General features: G+C 38.3%; 1 protein-coding gene across 1 annotated transcript in view; it reads left to right on the top strand.

Moving 5' to 3' along the window:
* The window catches only part of TRIO (trio Rho guanine nucleotide exchange factor), a 248,746-nt gene that overhangs the window by 197,380 nt on the left and 33,517 nt on the right, over positions 1-17,849 (top strand). Inside the window, 1 exon segment of the mRNA XM_035552676.2 lies at positions 16,819-17,111. Within this exon segment, the coding sequence (XP_035408569.2) occupies positions 16,819-17,111 (293 nt within the window).

Here is a 17,849-nt window from a genome sequence, read left to right as displayed (position 1 = left end):
TGCTTTACTGTGTTTTTAAGATGAACTTGAGCCTCAATTAGGGTAGTTACGGTAGAGTGTAATCTGCCGCATCTGGCTATTCCCACATGTGAATTTAAAGACTGGAACTGTGCTCAGTGAGTCAGAGGAGAGCATCCCTAGAAGAGAGGAGCTGCTCTGACGGCACGGCAGTGGGCTAGACCAGGCTGCAGAGATAATAGCAACCCCCTCGATTTGCTGGCTTTGCTTGCAATGCTATCTGTGTGAACACCTCGCAGAGGAGCCGTAACACATCCCTGGGGTGCAGGCGAGTAGGTGTTTGTAAGCTGGGGGTATCGGAACAGCTGACTCCTCGCCATGCCAAACAGGATTAAACAGACTGACACGCTGGGATCGCTTCATTCAGTAAATCCTACCTGCTGCAGTAACGGGCAGCCGAGTGGCTGTAAATACTGGATCCTGGATTTAGGTACAGATATGTACGATAGAAATAACGGGCTGGGGGAGGAGGGCTGTTTGTTTGTCTTGGGATTGTTTTCCAGTCATAGGATCTTAGTAGGATGTTTGCTTTTCTCCTTCTCTCTCTGCCTCTACTCTCCCCTCCCTCTTGACCCCAGTCAAAAAGTGCAGAGTATAACAGAAAGGACCTGCATGGGAAAGGCAGCAGTTATGAAATGAGTCTGCTGTGTAACCTGCTGGGATGCTGTACAGTAAGCTCTTTCAGAAAAAGAATGCATGTACTACTTGATTATTTTTAGCTGAGATGTGGAAGTGAGAAATGGTAACTCTTGTTCTGTGAGATGTTAATAGGGGTAGTAATTTGTTTTAACAGCTTAGAAATTTTCTTAGAATAATGCTGCTAAACCAAAAAATAATAGTGTTTAATATTTGTCAGTTACTTTTACTAAGTTACTGTTGAGAAGTAACGTTTCGGGAATAGAGCTTGAAAGGAAAGGGTGGTTGGGAAATAAACTGGTCTGTAGGCAACTTGTTTAGAGCCATCATTGCTACTGAAATGAGTAATGTGGAAGAAAGCAATGCTGTTTCCATCATGACTGCAGAAACACAGGTAAGGTTGGGGATGTTCATGTTGAACTCAGTTGTTGCTGGGTCTGCATCGCCTTCTCTATTCTAATATTAACAGGAAATGATATTTGTCCTTGCCACTTTGTTGCTGCAGAACAAGTTTGATTCTCATGCATAACACTGAAATATCTGCAGGACAAAACAGTGCTAACAGTCAGTGTCTGGAGCTGATGTAGCTGTTGGGATGCTTCCTTTTCAGTTGTTTGCAGCTACGTTCAAGTCTTGCATACCTGTTGCTGTATGCTGTGAGCTTATATGTAAAATAAGCAGCAGAAGGCCAGTTATGCCATTTGTTAGTAGCAAAATTGCTTTTATGGGTGGACCAAAAGGAGAGGGAAGATGGCAGGAGGATAACAAATACAGAATCAAGGATGTAATGGACAGTAATCTCATAGGGCCGCGTGTAAGTCTCAGTAGCTCCTGAAAGACAACAGGGCATCGGAGTACCAGCCAAAGGGAGTTAATGTTAGCAGGCTATCAGCTCTGATCCTGGCAATAGAGCTCTGATCTCAGAAAGCTGCTCTGTAGCCCCCAGTGCTGTGTAATCACTTTCTAAAACAACAGTTATTGCAGATGTAAACAAGTACACAGTATCTTGGAAGTGGGGGGATGAAAGGAGTCGATTGCAAATAATAATTGATAGGCAGAATGCTTTGCAGCAAACTGTTCAACAGCAATAGCTTACCCAGAGCTGTGTCTGCCTTCTCAGCTGGAAGTCTGTTAATGGCATGGCAAGAGTCTTTTCCTCTTTAATGTTGCTTTGCGTTTTCCTGTCTTCACTCTTTTGCTTCATTTTTGAACTCTTATTACTGCAGTGGTTACTCAGGCTTAGATCTATCTATTTTTTAATTCCAAAGTATTTTTAGAAAACCTGCTTTGTAAAATGCTGGGTGTAGCCAATTTTTATATAAATTAAGATCATAGACATGTACAAAGTTTTGTTGGGCAAGCATACGTGATTTCACAAACATTTTTCATTGTTCTCTCACTGTTTCTTAAAAACAGATGTCTGTGTATACAAACCATGTTGTAAAAAAGCTCAGTGGCCTTTCATAATAGGCGAACAAACATACTTGCATGCCCCAGTATAACTGTATGCTATTGCTTGAACTGGAATGAGAAAAATTATAACTTTGGTATTTCTGGCCACTACAAACTTAAAACTGATAATTTGGTTTTAGACTGAATATTCACAATGTACTGTACTGCGTGATTTTATTGACAGAAAACTTCAGCTGAGTCTTTGACTTTTCAAATTCCTTAAAAATTCTCTAAGTATGTTCAGTTTATTTTTCATCAGCATGTTGGATGCATGTAGTGCAATTGATAACTGTGTACTCCTGTTTAATTGAAGGATCCAAAATTTTTTTCCCACTTTTTCCTGAGGCCTGAGGAGGAAAAAATGCAATCAAATTGAGGGAGAAAGAAAATAAGGCCTTAAGTAATGAACTGGCAAGAAACTACTGAAATTAATAAATACATATTGTATTTTTGCCTTCATCTGACATCAGTTGGAGAAAGTAATGGCGATGTTGGGAGGAAACCAATTCTCATGGTAATTCCACCCATTCCCATAACTTAAAAATGCTCTGCATTTGAGACAAGTGTGGATAAATATCGAAGTTGTTTATGGTTATCTGGCTGAAGAGAGAGTTGAGTAGTTTGTCTGGAACTGGATATTAGAAATCATAACATCTTTTTTCAGTTACCTTATGAGCTAGAGGAAACAATAGCATGTATGTATTTCAGTCCCTAAGTGGGTCACGTGAGTCTATATTTCATTTGGGAAATCTGAGAGGCAAATCTCATGGATGAAGTCCAGGGAATAAATCTACAGAACCAAAATTTATCCTGAAGTTATTAACCATCTGGGGGCCAGTTTGGAGGAGGAAAGGTGGTCGTAGGAGTACGGAGAGTTCTCATTTAGCTTTGAAGAAATGTATTTATTAGGCTTGCAATAGATGGTTTGAAATAATGTGTATGAATCAAACTAGCATTTTTTTTCCTTTCATAACATTTTATGGCATATCAAGCCCCAGAAATCATTCATCCATAAAACAGGATGCTTTTACTATAGAGTAATTGTTAGCAAAGTGTGTCCAAGAGAGGATAAGAGGTCTCTGAGGACTAGGCTCAGAGGATGCAGTGGGAGAGTCCAGTATTACTAATGGGTTGGTGTAATTCTTGGCGTAGATCCACCTCTACACTTTGAAAATCTATTCTTTTAGAATACAGATGGAAGCTGTTAAATATGTGCTGTGTTTGCTTTTCCATCTCCACCAAAAGAGCATGCACCAAGAATCCTCCTGAAACTGAGCTCATGTGTCAGCTGTATAGTTCAGTATGCAAAGGTGCTGCTTATTGACCTGTATGTCCTTCCTCGCTGTTCTTGCAAAAGGGCTTTTTTGAATTTTCAGGCTTCACGACTTAGAAGAAGGTTATCTTGTGCTGTTTCTTGGTTAGTAAAAACTGAAGTACATGTCAGATACTGTCAGCTTACTTCCCCTGTGCTTGCACATGTGATCCAGCTGCTTCCCTTGTGTCAACATGAGCAAGCACACAGGCAGCCAGACCAGGGAGTTGATCTAGCAGAAAACATTGTACCACTCCCTTGCTACCCTCAACACCCCTCTCTTTGTCCTCCCAAAATGAATTCAGATGTAAGAGCTTATGCAGGAAGACTGATGTCCTTTCACAGCTGTCATCTTTACTTGTGAACTTGAAGATTTCAGGCTTGGGTTTCTTGCTCTGAATGAGGTCGTAAGATCCCCAGGTATCCCTGTTTTCATTTGAGCTACTCCAAATTTTTCTCCCCTATGGTTTGGATGTATCTCTTCGGTCAAACTTGCCATATTTTGATTCATGTAACTTTCATGTGTATTACTTGCTTTATGAAATAAGCTGAGACTGAACAGCAGTGTGGATGGAGTTAGCCCCAAGCAGTCTTCTCCTCTGATCCTTGGGAGTCTGTTCCCTCTACTGCAGTGTCTTCTCGTCTGACCTCTTATAAGTACTGCATGAAAATGTAGTAACTTAAATTGGCCTGTTACTACCAACTTCTTGTCAAGCCAGCTACTCAACTCTTAGTTTAAAAGATTTTTGAAAGATGTAAAAGGAAAATGTATACTATTCTGAAGGAGATGTTGTTAGGTTTGTCTTGCAAACTTTATGTAATGAGTTGTACATGTAACTCCATTTTTGTAATAAGAAAAAATATATATATTTAGGCATTTTTGGGTTTTGCTAAGATGACTGTATTCCAGTTTATCATTAATGAAGAATATTCAAAATTTGAAGTAGGAAAGAACTTCTAGATTTAACTTCAAAATGGTGATGGGAAAAAAGTACTCAATACCAAGAAGGTTTCCCAAATGCAGAGAAGGACAGACCCCAGAATGAATATTGATACATTTTGAGAAGGGTGGAGTTTGATTCTATACAGGAAAATTGCAGCTGCCTCTTCACCTCCTCGACAAATCTGTTTTTCTCTGAGAGTACCTGTAACCAAAGCATTTGGGGCAGGTATTTTTGGTATCATGGTGAAAAGTCTGTATCTGAGTGGATAGGCTTAACCTGAGCAAAGCAGAAATGCCTCAACTCACATTTCAACTTGTCTCTTGTTTTATTACAGCTCTATTTTAAATGAATTACTTCAGTGAAGCAGCAGGATAAGAATAAGCTATCACTTTACGTAATGAAAGTTCCCTCAAGGTGCTCATTGCTAGACTAGTAACGAACAACATGTTCATAATCTCCCTTTGGATGTGGCTGCAAGCAGCTGTAAAAATCCATTGAATCTGCCCACCAAGGCTTGCTTTGACTCATTCTTTTAATAGAGGTGATGAGAATAACAGAATTTAGGTGGTGTAAGTATACCGCGTCCTGCTTTGAAAAGACCACATTAATAATGTAACAATTCCCTGTAAGGATAGGTTTTCTTCAGAGAATAGGAAAGTATGTTTCTTAGACCACATTTTTTTCCTTGTTTTTGAACATGGGATTGGGCACCTCCAGTCCATTTCTGTGAATTAGTGTTAAAAAAAAAAAAAAAAACAAAAAACATGTAACGCTATTTGATGAGGTAGTTTGCTCTAAGAAGAAAGCTTCATAGAGGTCAGCTGCTGAGATGCATTGAATGGAAAGCAGGGGACCTGATTAAAAGAAAAAAAAATCAATGCAGAAAAGAAGGGAAGCTAATTAAATTCTTTGTTTCCTTCAAATAATTCATGTTTCCCCTAAATTTAGGCTTACGGTTGAGTCTATAACTTAAAAAGGTGATTAACAATGATCTTTGTTGGGTAGAAGTTACTATTGATACCGATCTCTTCCCCCCTGCCCTTTCTGACTAATTAAAGCAAATAATAAAAATTCTACTTTATTGCCTTTCAAAAGAAGTGTTTTTGCTTCTTTTATTTGCCTTTTTTTTTTTTTCCTTTTGATTCCTACATGCAAAGCAGTTTTGGACAGCTCTACCGTGATGCTATCACATTCTCCTGTGGCCACTTAGGTAGTACTGGATGGGTGGGAGCTGGGGAATGATTCTAGGAACTGAGATTTAGATGACTGAGAGTTCATGACATCAACTTTCTTCTGAGCCTTTATTGGGAATAATTGTGAAGGAAATAAGAACAACAGTTGCATGGCAAAAAGTAGCTCTTTTGTGTGCGCAATATGGGCTTTTATCATGCCAAAGAAAACTCAGCAGTGCATATGTTATTTCTGAAGAGACTGTAATCAAATTAATAACGTGGCAATGATGGATTCTGTTTTTAGTATTCAGTGTAGTCTGGGTTTCATACATTTTAATTGCACTTCGAGATAAAATGTCACATCTTTCGCTAATTTATAGGTTGCTTGTTTTAAAATACATTTATACAAGAGTTATCTTTCCCCTTCTAACTCATTCAGCTTCTTTTTTTCCAAGATTGATGAAGTTGTAGAGGAGCATCTTCCCCTTTCCTAATCTCTTACCATGCTTCACCCTGAAAAGGCATCTATGTAGAAATCTGCAGTTACGATTTTAATAGCTATCTGCTAGTCAACCTTGACTGCGAGTCTGTTTTAAAAAATATTTCCAGCGTGGCTAACCTTTATTAAAATCATGTGTGCTCTTGCTGCTTTGCTCAGGTTACATTTCCATCTGTAGATAAAAAGTCTAAAAACAGTTCAGTTTCCAATCACTGTCATCTAAGTCTGCTCTTGATAATGGCGTTATTGAGCAGGGATTGAGCCCGGAGGAAGTTGTCTGTCAGCACCTACAGCCATCTAGCTGAGCAGTGTGGAGGCTGATAGCAGTGGCACGGCTGTATGTGTGCTCATGAATACTCCAGGTAGTCTGTGCACTAAAAGGGTTAAGGTTTTGCCACACAAAACACTGTTAGTAAAATTAGTTTAGATCTATATTAAGTGAATTGGATAAGGAAACATCTTTTCTATACATTAATTTTGGAGCACAAATTTTGTCATGGTTTTAGCAATTCTCTCTCTCCTCCCAATTCACTTAATTACCTTCTTAATTTATTTTTTGAGCTATTTTTTGAGCAAAGTATTTAGAAAGAGAAAATGACCACAGTTATTGTAATAGCCCCAAAGCTAAATGATATGAGCATATTATTATTAAGCTTATGGCAGAGTTCCTAACTTGAGATTGATGTGTTTGCACAGCTGTTGCTAAAGCTGTGGCTCCAAACAATCGCTGGTTGTTCTAATGAACTCTTCTGCTTTGAATCAAGAGGATGGAGGAAAAAAAAAGAGACTGTTAAAATCAGTGTTGGATTAGTATGTGTATTTATGTTAACATGTAACTGCAATAGGTGAAGAGAAGAGGAAATAAGTATTTTTTTTAGTGTGAGTGTTCTAATAACTTTTTTTTAAAGAAATAAAATTATATAGAAGTAATTATTTCTTTTCTGTTACTTGTTCTTCTAAGTTAATATTACCACTGTGTATTATCTCTTTATTTACATTTATGGGCTTTATTAATAGCCTTGAATATATGATCATGAATTATTATCAATATCTACGCTTGGTGATTTAAAGTATCTGTTTATTGACTCTTACCACATATTTTCACAATTTTAATAGGGAGTTGTTGGAGGTTTTCTCATGTGTTGGAATTTTTTAAGGCATTGGTGGGGGGTGGAGAATAAAATACATCTGCTTTCATCTTTCCCTGGAGTCTACTCCTTTGCAAATATCTGGCAGAGGTTATACTTGCTCTGTTTTTTTCAATCTTCTGGACAAAAGGAGAAAAAAAAGTTGGTTTAGCAGCATTTTATGCTGATTTTACATACGGTAGTTTTTTGTCTTCATAATTGTGAAGTTTGTTTTTTATTGCTTTTGCTAGGGCAATGAAAGCTAATTTCCTCCCTACCTGTACGTATCTTCTCAATTTCAAAATTGCACCAATAGAGCTGTGCATCCCCTACTTCCTTCTGAGATCAGATTTGCTTGAACTCACTTGCAGTAATATAGCTAATAAGCAGCTTTTTTGCTGGAGGAGTGAAGATATTCTAAAATCTTAATAGGATAAATTCCTGTTTGGATGCTTTGCACTGTTGAGCTTTTGCTCAAGGAAGTACAGCATGTGCTGCTTTAAATAACGTCTGAGATTGTAGTTCTTCCTAATGAGCTTCCCAATTTCTGCAGGCATGCTTCCTTTCTTCTCCTCCCCCATATCTTTCTCTGTTTTTCAGTAGAGCTGAAGACTTGATAAATGAATCTTTTTTGTTGTTTTTCCTTTTGGTTGTCTGCTCTGTTATCTGCATTGATAGGGCGTTTTTTCATATCTGTTCATGTCTTCCTCTTCTGGACTGTTGCACGTGGCATATCAGACAGGTTGCTGTGCTGCTTCATAACTATTTTGCGGAGTGGCATTTATTTTGATCCATTTCAGATGGCAACGTTACTTTGCAGCAAAAATTAAAGGAGCAGATTATAAAACACTGCAGCTCAGTAACAGATGAGTAAAATGGATTGTGCAGTTGCCCTGATTAAAAACGGAAACTGCTTGTCACAGATCTTGTGTAAATAGTGGCTTCCATTTGTCGTAAGTGACACACAGCTTTCCACCGAGAGTAGAGCCACATCGTTGCTGCTAACATCACGCCGCATGGCTCTTCAAAAGTAGGTTGCACTCAGCATGCATGAGACAAATGGCTTGTCAACAGCCAGCAAAACTTTCTGCCTAGTGTCTTAAGCGCCAGCACTGCCTATGAGGCCCAGGCCCAGAGCTTCTGCCTTCACTCTTTTCCTTCTTTGGCGCAGAGCTTGCTTCTCCCCACCAGCTAGCTGCTTGATTTTGTCAAAGGCTGGGAGCACTACAGCTCTGAGCAGTGGGAAGGAAGCTGATGCTGCCAGCTCCCACTGCTCCAGGAGCTGTGCTGTGCCCTCTGCCAGCTTCTTGTGCCGGCATCTGAAACTAATAAGCAGTGACACGAGCTGGGGCAAGCTAGGGGCGAGGGCTGTGTGTGGCTCTGCTCTGCTCCAGGCTGAGCTGCAGGCTGAGGCCTTGGGCCTGCACCATGGCAGGTGCCGGCATTCACCGCTCCTGTGGCACCCGTTCTGCTGGAGGAAGAAGCGGACAGGCCATGCTTTCATCCGATCTTCTGATTTGGTCATCTTAAAGGAGCCGGAGATTGCTCATGCCAGGGCATCTGGGGGGAAAAAAGCGTATAAAGAAGACCTCTTAAAATGTGCATGTCTCTCTGTAGTAAAACTGCAACACACACACACACTTTTGAAAATGAGTGATGTAGTTGAGACTTTGTGAAAAATCTCAGCAGTGACGATTGGATTTTAAAAGTTGTATTTTAAGGGATATAGGAAAATTACATTGCTGTGGAAGAATTTGCTTTCTGACATAGAAAATAAGTATTTCTCTTATTTTCTTTTTCTGTTTGCACTGGAGAACTTTCACAACTATTTAATGGAACGAGGGTGATACCTTAATATTTCTAATTACATGGTTTGTGTCAGTCCTTCTGAGGGAGGAGTTGTGTGTAACTATTTAAATCTGTCAGTGAAAATCTTGCCTGTTGTAGCTCTGCAGAGGAAGTATGTCAAGTGATGTAAAATGTTATCTGTAGGAGGCACTAGTGAGGTGCCAGAGATAGGTAACTAACTGATGTCCCAAAGAAGCCTACTGGAGACTGCTCATGAAAAGAAGAGAACTTTGTCTGAAAATTAGAGCATGGGTTTCTGTTTATCAGCTCTGATGTAAAAGCATGCAAGCCCTGTGCAATTAAGGATTAGTAGAAGTACAGCCCCCATCTAGGGGAAGATGCATAATTCAGTATAATTAATTATACTAAAATGATCACTTTGATCCGTAGAGATATGATAGAGGATAGCTTGCTTGTTGCGCTTAATAGACTTTATTGGACTGGCATAGGATGAGAACTTGACTGACAAACCGACAACCGACATAAATCTGTCATCAGTCTGTCCTGCCAGGCACATGGATGTGGTGGTTGTCTTTAAGTTCGAGCTGAAAGAGTTGACTTTAGATCAAGACATTGATCATTAAAATATAAACTGCATACAGGGAAGCTGATTAATCTGTTAAAAGCTGGTGGTTTTCACAAACTGGGAAACTGAACTTAAGTAACTTCTAAGTGCTTCCTACTTGTGACAAAAAAAAAAAATATTTCTTTCCAAAAGTAGTATTGAATAACAGCTTGTTGCAGAGGTTGAAGTACCCACAAAATCCACTCTCTCCTTCTGAAGCACTACCTTGCACTTGCAGTAATACACAAAATTTAGGTTTGGGGGGTTTTTTATCCATGTGGTCTTAATTCCAGGGAGTACAAACAGAACTACTTCTATTCACCTGAGAAAGTGTTTTTTGGCACAGTATTATCCCTTCTTCCTGCTGAAGAAAAAAAAAAAAGTGTGGATGCAAAACCATCCAGCAGTTGTAAGAGGAGGATTTTTTTCAGTGTTGATGTTTAGCTCACAACTAACAGTGGTGTGTTTACAGCTCTCCCCTTGAGCAATTTATAATGCATATGAAATTGTTAAACATTTTAAAACCTTAATTTCTGAACAGGGTAGAAAGGAAGGTACGAAAGGATATTTGGAAAAAAGAAAAGAGTGTGAGATGACAGAACAGTAATAACATAAACAGTGTATTAAACCCTTCAGGCATGTAACACTGATTTTTTGTCTCAAATACATTGTATATTCGTTTTGCACTTACTCAGATATTTTCTTCATTCCTTCCTCTACTGATATCGCAGATAGGTTTGTTGGATGACTTTTTTCAATTTCAGAAAGACCTTTGGAAGTTAAGCTGACAATGTCTGTCTCCACCTCTCTCTTGAGGTTTTCTGTGTGTTTGTTTTAAAATTGCAGACATGCTTGTGGAGCAGCTTAGGATCTCATTAAAAGAAGTTGACTAGTATCTAGCCTCAAGCTTAGAATTCCAGTCTATCTGATATTGACACAATCATGCTTTGATAACTTGAAAGGTTAAATTATTGAATATATTTAAATCTAAATGGTCTGGGCATGTATGTGCATCAGTCACAATTAATATAGACAAATCATTAGTCTGGGAAGATATACTAAAGAATTGAGCTATCTTCTTTTAGCTACACACACTGAAAATTTTAGAAAATATATTTCAGCATAGAGCATAACTTGAAATAAAAGACTGAAAAGATTTGCTGAACAGAAGTTCATAGGCAGTGTGTTCCACTTCTTCAGTCTCATTTGTATCTAGATTTGCGTTTATATATTGAATACTATTTTTTTGCATTCTATGAAAATTATTAACAATTAATGAAAATTATCTTTGTATCATAAGTGAAATTAGTGCTTCCCGAAGAGCATCGGGGAAATTCCACATTTGCAAGCTTAATAAAGCTAAAACTGTATTGTCTTTAAATGGTAACTGCTTTTATGGTGGTTTGTTAAAGCTGAAACACATCTAATGTATTTTGATATATGTTCCAGTATTGGTTTACAAAAACTATGCAGTAAGGGTCCAAGGAGGATATCCAGCAGGAGAGAACTAAAATTCTTGACATTCATGGAGTTCTGAATGGCCTCGTATGTGGCACCTTGACTGCAAAAGAAATTCCCAGGCAGAAACTGCGTGTGTCCGCAAGTAGAATAAGCTTCTCACTCTTTTTCTTTTTTCAGGCCTTCCCCATCTCATCTAATAACAAATGATGACTTTATGATTGGGGCTTTATGGGCTTTCGTTATTAGGTAACTTCCTCTGAAGCAAAAATTGACTTGGCTCAAAACGGAATGTGCTTGTTTGTAGGTAGATATGGGCTTGGAGATTGTTGCTTCCAATTGCACCCAACTTACATATTAAATTCTTGCATTTTTTTTGAACCAACAAGCAGCTCTCATCCCCAAATATTTGTAATGTACCTACATCACAATTTACAGATAGCTGACTAGTTGCCCTGTGTGACAGCCTGCTTTTGTGGGCTCCTCAGTCTGTACAGGCCATGGCAGTGGACAGGACTTGCAGTGGTAGTGTGGCACACCATGTAGGGGCCTACCAAGCTTGCTTTGCTCCATTTTATTTTATTTTATTTTATTTTATTTTATTTTATTTTATTTTATTTTATTTTATTTTATTTTATTTTATTTTATTTTTAACTCCTTGCCCAATTTCTGTTTCATAGTCCCCAGAGCGGGTGAGGTGTTTGCAGCATTCTGGTTTTAGATGGTGCAGAGCAGGCATCAAGGAGACTGGTTGATTCCCTAGGTAAGGAAGTCGGGTTTTTGTAGCCCCTTACTCTCCTTGTAAATACAAAAAGTCTAAAAATGGCAATATGGAAATAGTTAATATGAAGCAGAGTCTTTCAAGTCATCAACTAGCTCAACATGGCTGATTTATTTTTTACGAAAAAAACAGTTTATTAATTGCAGATGTGCATGTTTCCAGTGTTAAGAAAGCTGGGACTAGAATGAAAATTGCCATTTCCCTTTAAGTTTCAAAAATTTGTCTGTTCATTGAAGGTAACTTTATCTTCTGGTTTGAGGGGGGTTACAACCCACACTGCCTGCCCTTTTTCTTTTACTTAAAAATATATTTATGGACTCTCAGTGAACTCTCTGACCTTAGCAACAGAGCAACATATGTGATTTTACTTGGAGAGAAATGGAAGTTAAATGCCCTCTTTTCTTATTGTGGCTATGCATTATAAAACAAAGCACATCCCTTAGTTTTGTTTTGTTTTGTTTTTAATAAGCTATTGAATTATAAAGCTGTCTCTACTTGAGTAAATGGTGGTTTTGTTAAATTTGATGGTTTCTAGTTGGATTGGTGTTGCTATGTGTGATTGTTATATGCGTTGGGGCTTTTTCGCTCTCCAAGATGGCCATCTGTTGCATTTATCTTTTTCAAAAAGGGAATCTGACACTCACTAGAAAGTTTACTGTACTTGAAGCACAGTTGGGGTTTGCATACCCCAAATTTATTCCATCTGTTTTGGTTTAAAAAGTCCATGTTGTTCTTGGTTTAATTTTTGAATACTCCTTTTTTCCTCTTAGCACGTTTTAGTGATAAAATATCCTTGAGCAACCCTAGAAAAACAATTTGGTATGTAGTCACAAAGGAAACAAAGCCAATTTTAGCATAAACATTCCCAAGCATAGTAATCAATCAAAGTGTGTATCTCTGATTAGATAGATAGATAGATATGGTATATAGTGATGGGCCAGGCAAAAATAAGACACACCCAAATGGCTTTTCTCAGAGTGAAGATTAAAGGTCTTTCATTTTGTGTTCTTGAAAACCTCCTATATTGGATACTGATATTCCCCAACGTTTGAATCTGACAGTGTGTCCACTTAAATGTATGAACTTGAACAACTTTTTTTTTTTCCATGACTGTGCCCAAGTATTGTGACCCTTGGCTAGAAATACTGATCTGAGGAAACTCATAGGAGTAGGAATTGCAGAATCTGGACTCCGGAGAGCTGGGATAGGATGGGAAAATGGACAATAAAAGGTCTCCCTGGAAAAACACCGCAGTGTTTTATTTGCACTGAGTATTAACATTGATCTATGAGACTGCGGGGGTGTTTTCTGCAAATTTAAGGGGGCCGGGGAGAGGAATCAGGTCTGAAGAGACTAGTGGGTTGACATTCCATTTGGGTTAATACAGGTGATGTTAAACCTTTTTATTTTTCCAACACTTTTTAAGTAGAATTTGATATTTAGACTGATGCTTTTATGGCAATGCAGTATTTTTTATTAATTTTAGGCTTTTTCTTATCCCCCAGTGCTTTCATAGGCAAAGGGGAGCAGTGCTATCATTTTGGTGTACTGCTTACACTCCGTCCACTTTTATGATTCCCTGAAGCCCTAATAATACGTACTTCATATTAAATCTTGCAGAAGAGAAGATGAGAAGCAGTTACATGCTGCACACCAAATGAAAATTAATGCTGTGTGGGAGGATATGGCTGAAGTATGTGCTGTGAAACATGTCTGGCTGACATTGTTTTGTCTTTTAGATCTTCTCCACTTCAGTGGATTGTATGCATTTCTTCCTGCTCTCTTCACTCCTCCTGCCCACAAACTGTTGGCTGCCTTGAGTTAAGAGTAGGAGTGGTACAGCAAAAGTGCATTCAGACAAAAATACTACTTTCCCACACTTTCAGGGGCTCTTCATTGTACCGCTTGTTTTATGAGAAATTCATTATTTCATGTGTTGACTGTCAAAAGGATGAGCAAAAATTTGAGGAGGTTTTAGAAAAAGGTTTTATTAACTGCTGGCATGTTAGATGCTTAGGGATAGGCATGTTTATGTAAAAATAAATCTTACGCAATCAGTTACTGCACCACAATGCTGCCTTTTCCTCAGCAGGGAATAATTGTAAAGGAAAGAAATGCCAACAGATACAAAAACACAAAACAGTTAGTGCTTGGTGAACTTCATTGTGAAGGCCTAATTGCTTTTTTTAATAAACAAATGAACATACTCTGTTTTATTTGTGGATGGACTTATATGGACCCTTATTGGGACCCGAAAAATATATACAAATGGAAGAAAATAGGCTGAGTGCTTATAACATCCTAAAAGTCTTGAAAGCACAAATTCAGTTTGTGCTTTGAGAAACTTATTTACGAGAACCCCACTACTGTTCTCTGCTCTTCTGTGTTCCATTAGCAGGATGGCAGAAAGTTATTGAAGTATCCATCAGCTGATACTTGCTTAGATTTCTGAAATGAGAAATCTGGTAAAAAAAAATCAAAAGATGCATGATACAATAAAGGTAAAGGTGGATTTGGTAAAAGAGCAGTCTAACTTCTTACAGAGGTTTACGGGGAGATTGTTTGGATTCCCGTGGAGAGTTTGCAGGTGACTGGGAGTTTTGTTTGGATTATTTTTTTTAATAAACAGACTACTTTATTTAAAAATGAAATCAATAGTGATGTGGGTGCTGATGACTAGTATGCTTGCTTTTCAAACATACTTGCTGACGATCCTTAAACAGTAATTCACAGGCCTTAGAGGGATCTTCAGACTGCAAGTTGAAAACTGTGGTTACAGGTAATTAATTTCTTCCATATGTTTCCTGCTTCACCAGAAAGAAGTGTGTAGTAATTCTGTAACACTCACGTCTCTACATCTTGAGAAAAAGGTGACTAACATAATTCTGCATCTGCTTTCTGATGGTACCCATTCTTAAGGCCTTAAACCAGGTTGATGGTATTGTAGGAGGTCTGCTTAGTCTTGTGCAGCATGCTTACAGTTGTGGCTAGAGAGTAATTCTGTAGATGCATCCTGATTCTGGATTTAAAGTGCTAGTAACTAGGTTGCTGGACTGAAAGTATGTTTTATGAAGTTTATCTTCTTTATGGAAAAACAAAAAAGCAGTTATTGGTCTGGATGTGTACATTCAGTATAACAGAGCAGACCTCAGCACAAGAGCTGATGTGTTTTAACAGTCACATGCCTGTTAGTGGACGCAGATTTGGTTTTATTGGAACAAACTGGAATGTTTATAAACAGCCTGATCACAATTTTGGTTTCCAAGGAAAGGAATGTCTCTTTTTTTTTTTTTTTCTTGGTATTTTGTATTTTTTTTTAAGATAATCCTCTTTGAAACACAATGAACAATTATGGAAAAAGGTGTTGTCTTATTTTATTCACATTCTATGTCTCTTTCACCATCTTAGCTGTGGCTTTCAGGCCAGAATTTGCTCTTAATATTCTATGGAAACAGAGCAGGCTCACATACTGGTGTGTAGATCCAAGATTTGTGTGTTTCCAGTGAAGTGTATTGCTACAACAGTGACCTTGTTATCCAACAAAATTCAAACTACCTCTGGTCAGACTGGCAATATGCCTCTTATGGAAAAGCTGCCAGAAGAGGTGACCTGAACATCTGTGTCAAACTTCAAGAAGGAATGCAAACACTGCATTTAATTCCCAGCAGAAGAAAAATTCAACAAAACATGATTTATGTCATCTTTATATAAACTAGCTATCTACAAAAGTGCACACACAGGGGAAAAAAAAAAAAAAGGAACCAACATACTTGACAACCTAGCAGAGTCTTGTTAATATTCTGGTGCTAGGTAATATTCATAGGAGTGGCATTATGAGAATGTGTCTTTCTTCATATAAAAAAAAAATATATATATATATGCTTTTAGGGAAAAGAGCAATCGGGGAAAGAAACGTTATGCTGCATGGGAAAAATCAATGTAGTCTCACAATAGCTCACCCAGTGAGTGTTTATTGTAAGCATACTCTATGCTCCAAGTGCCTTGGTGGGAAAGTAATATTGACCTCATATGCATATAGCTATTGCTATGTCCTTTGACTATAGAACTTTTCAGGCATTGTCATGCTAAGAAATACTGCTGATCCTGAGACTTGAAGAAATGGGCCTTTAAACATAGTTGTTCTCTTCTTAAAAAAAAAAAAAAGGAAGAAAGGAAAGTAAAACTCCAAGAAGATTTAAACAAAATAAACAGATATTTAGCTGTTCTCTTGATTCTTCTTACCCTGTCTCCCAGGGTAGAAAATAAATAAATAATGAAAGTAACTAGAGCATTTGTAATGAAATTTGGGATTTACAAAATTTTGCTTGTCTCACTGAGGTAAAATTTTTTGCTTTTTGTGTCCATGCTCAAAGCAATATGCATTAAAGGATAAAATAATCGTATCATTCCATAAAATCAGGTTATATATTGAAAAAATAATCTATTAACAAATAAGTATCAGTAGTGCTGATATGAATTATAATAATTGAGTCAGTCAGAACTACGTAATGTTTGACTGCTGTAAACAAAGTGCTTATTTGTGGGTGGCCATGTGCAACATGGACGGTGATAGCTCTAGTGTTATTAAAGGCCAGTTTACTTTAAAGTAATTTTGTCTATTCTTGCATATATCCAATCTGAGTCTATGAGATAGTCCTTAGGGTCCTTAAAACTGCTCTAGTAGCATGTCTTATATTGAGCATAGTAAGTTACATGTCAGTTTTTGGGAGGTCAATGCAGGTTTCTAATAGGGTTTATGCTTGCTATGTAGTTTCAAGTGACGTGAACAGCTGGCAGGAGTAGCCTTCTAGTTTTCATATGTGTGATTTGATGGTTAATGCTATGTTACCATCAGTCTTCGATTTGCAGGAGATGATAATGCCTTTTAAACTTTTTTTGAGTCAAACTGATGGAGGGTTTACATAAATGAACTACCAGTCATTTGCCTTGTTTCTCCCTTACAAGTATCTCATCTTTAAAATGCTCTCCTCGTTCTTTTTTTTTAGACTCCCTTTCAGTCTCCAGCAATGATGCCAGTCCTCCTGCTTCAGTAACATCGCTTCAACCCCATATGATTGGAGCACAGAGTTCCCCGGGTCCCAAGCGCCCTGGCAACACTTTGAGAAAATGGCTTACCAGTCCTGTGAGGCGTCTCAGCAGTGGAAAAGCAGACGGGCATGTCAAAAAACTGGCCCACAAACATAAGAAGAGTAGAGAGGTTCGCAAAAGTGCCGATGCAGGCTCTCAGAAGGACTCTGATGATAGCGCAGCAACCCCACAAGATGAAACTATTGAAGAGGTGAGTGTTGAGGGCAACTGCCTGAGACGTGTTTCTGTGACTCCGCTAAAACTACGTCTTTTCTGGTAAAGGTTCTCTCTTAAGTTGACGCTCCAGCAGTTGAGCTAAGTGGCTTGTGCCTTGTACTACTCGTTCCTGATGGCTGCTGTTCTCTGCATAAGTGCTGTGCCAGGCATACTTTGTGCCCTTCCAATAAAACACTACGCAATTGTTCCCTTTTACCTGACTTGAATCTGACTAGCAGTTTTGGTAGTTATGATATAGAAAACTGGTCTTAGATATGCCCAGTTAATTAGTTCTTATTTTTCTTGCTCCTGATGTATTGTGCTGCAAGCTTGGAACACCAGTGAGTTATACAGTGAATATAGGGAAAGAAAAGACTAGTGACTTGGTAGCATGGAGAAGTGGGAGAAGTGCTTTGGGAAGGAATATTGGCATCTGTCCTTGAATGCCAGACTGTACAAAGAGACTCTCTCTGGTGCAGTTGCAGCCTTGTTTTGAGGGCATCATTCTGCAGTTGTGTGAGTGAGGGAAAATCTACGACCAGGTTTCCCCTTAAAAGTGAGGAAAGAACAATAACTGTCTGTGGTGTCTTCCTTTAAATGTACCTAAATTATCCTGTGAAGTCAGTTGCATTAAAGTTTGGCTAATTTATAGTTCCTTGTGTAGTTGGAAGGACTGCCTTTCAACATGACTGTAAAAATTATACAGGCAGTCTGCTTTCACTACTTTAAAGTG

The sequence above is a fragment of the Cygnus atratus genome, chromosome 2, assembly GCF_013377495.2.
Source record: "Cygnus atratus isolate AKBS03 ecotype Queensland, Australia chromosome 2, CAtr_DNAZoo_HiC_assembly, whole genome shotgun sequence".
Lineage (NCBI taxonomy): Eukaryota > Metazoa > Chordata > Aves > Anseriformes > Anatidae > Cygnus > Cygnus atratus.
Note: the sequence above shows the minus strand (reverse complement) of the source record. Positions and strands in the feature narration are given on the sequence as shown.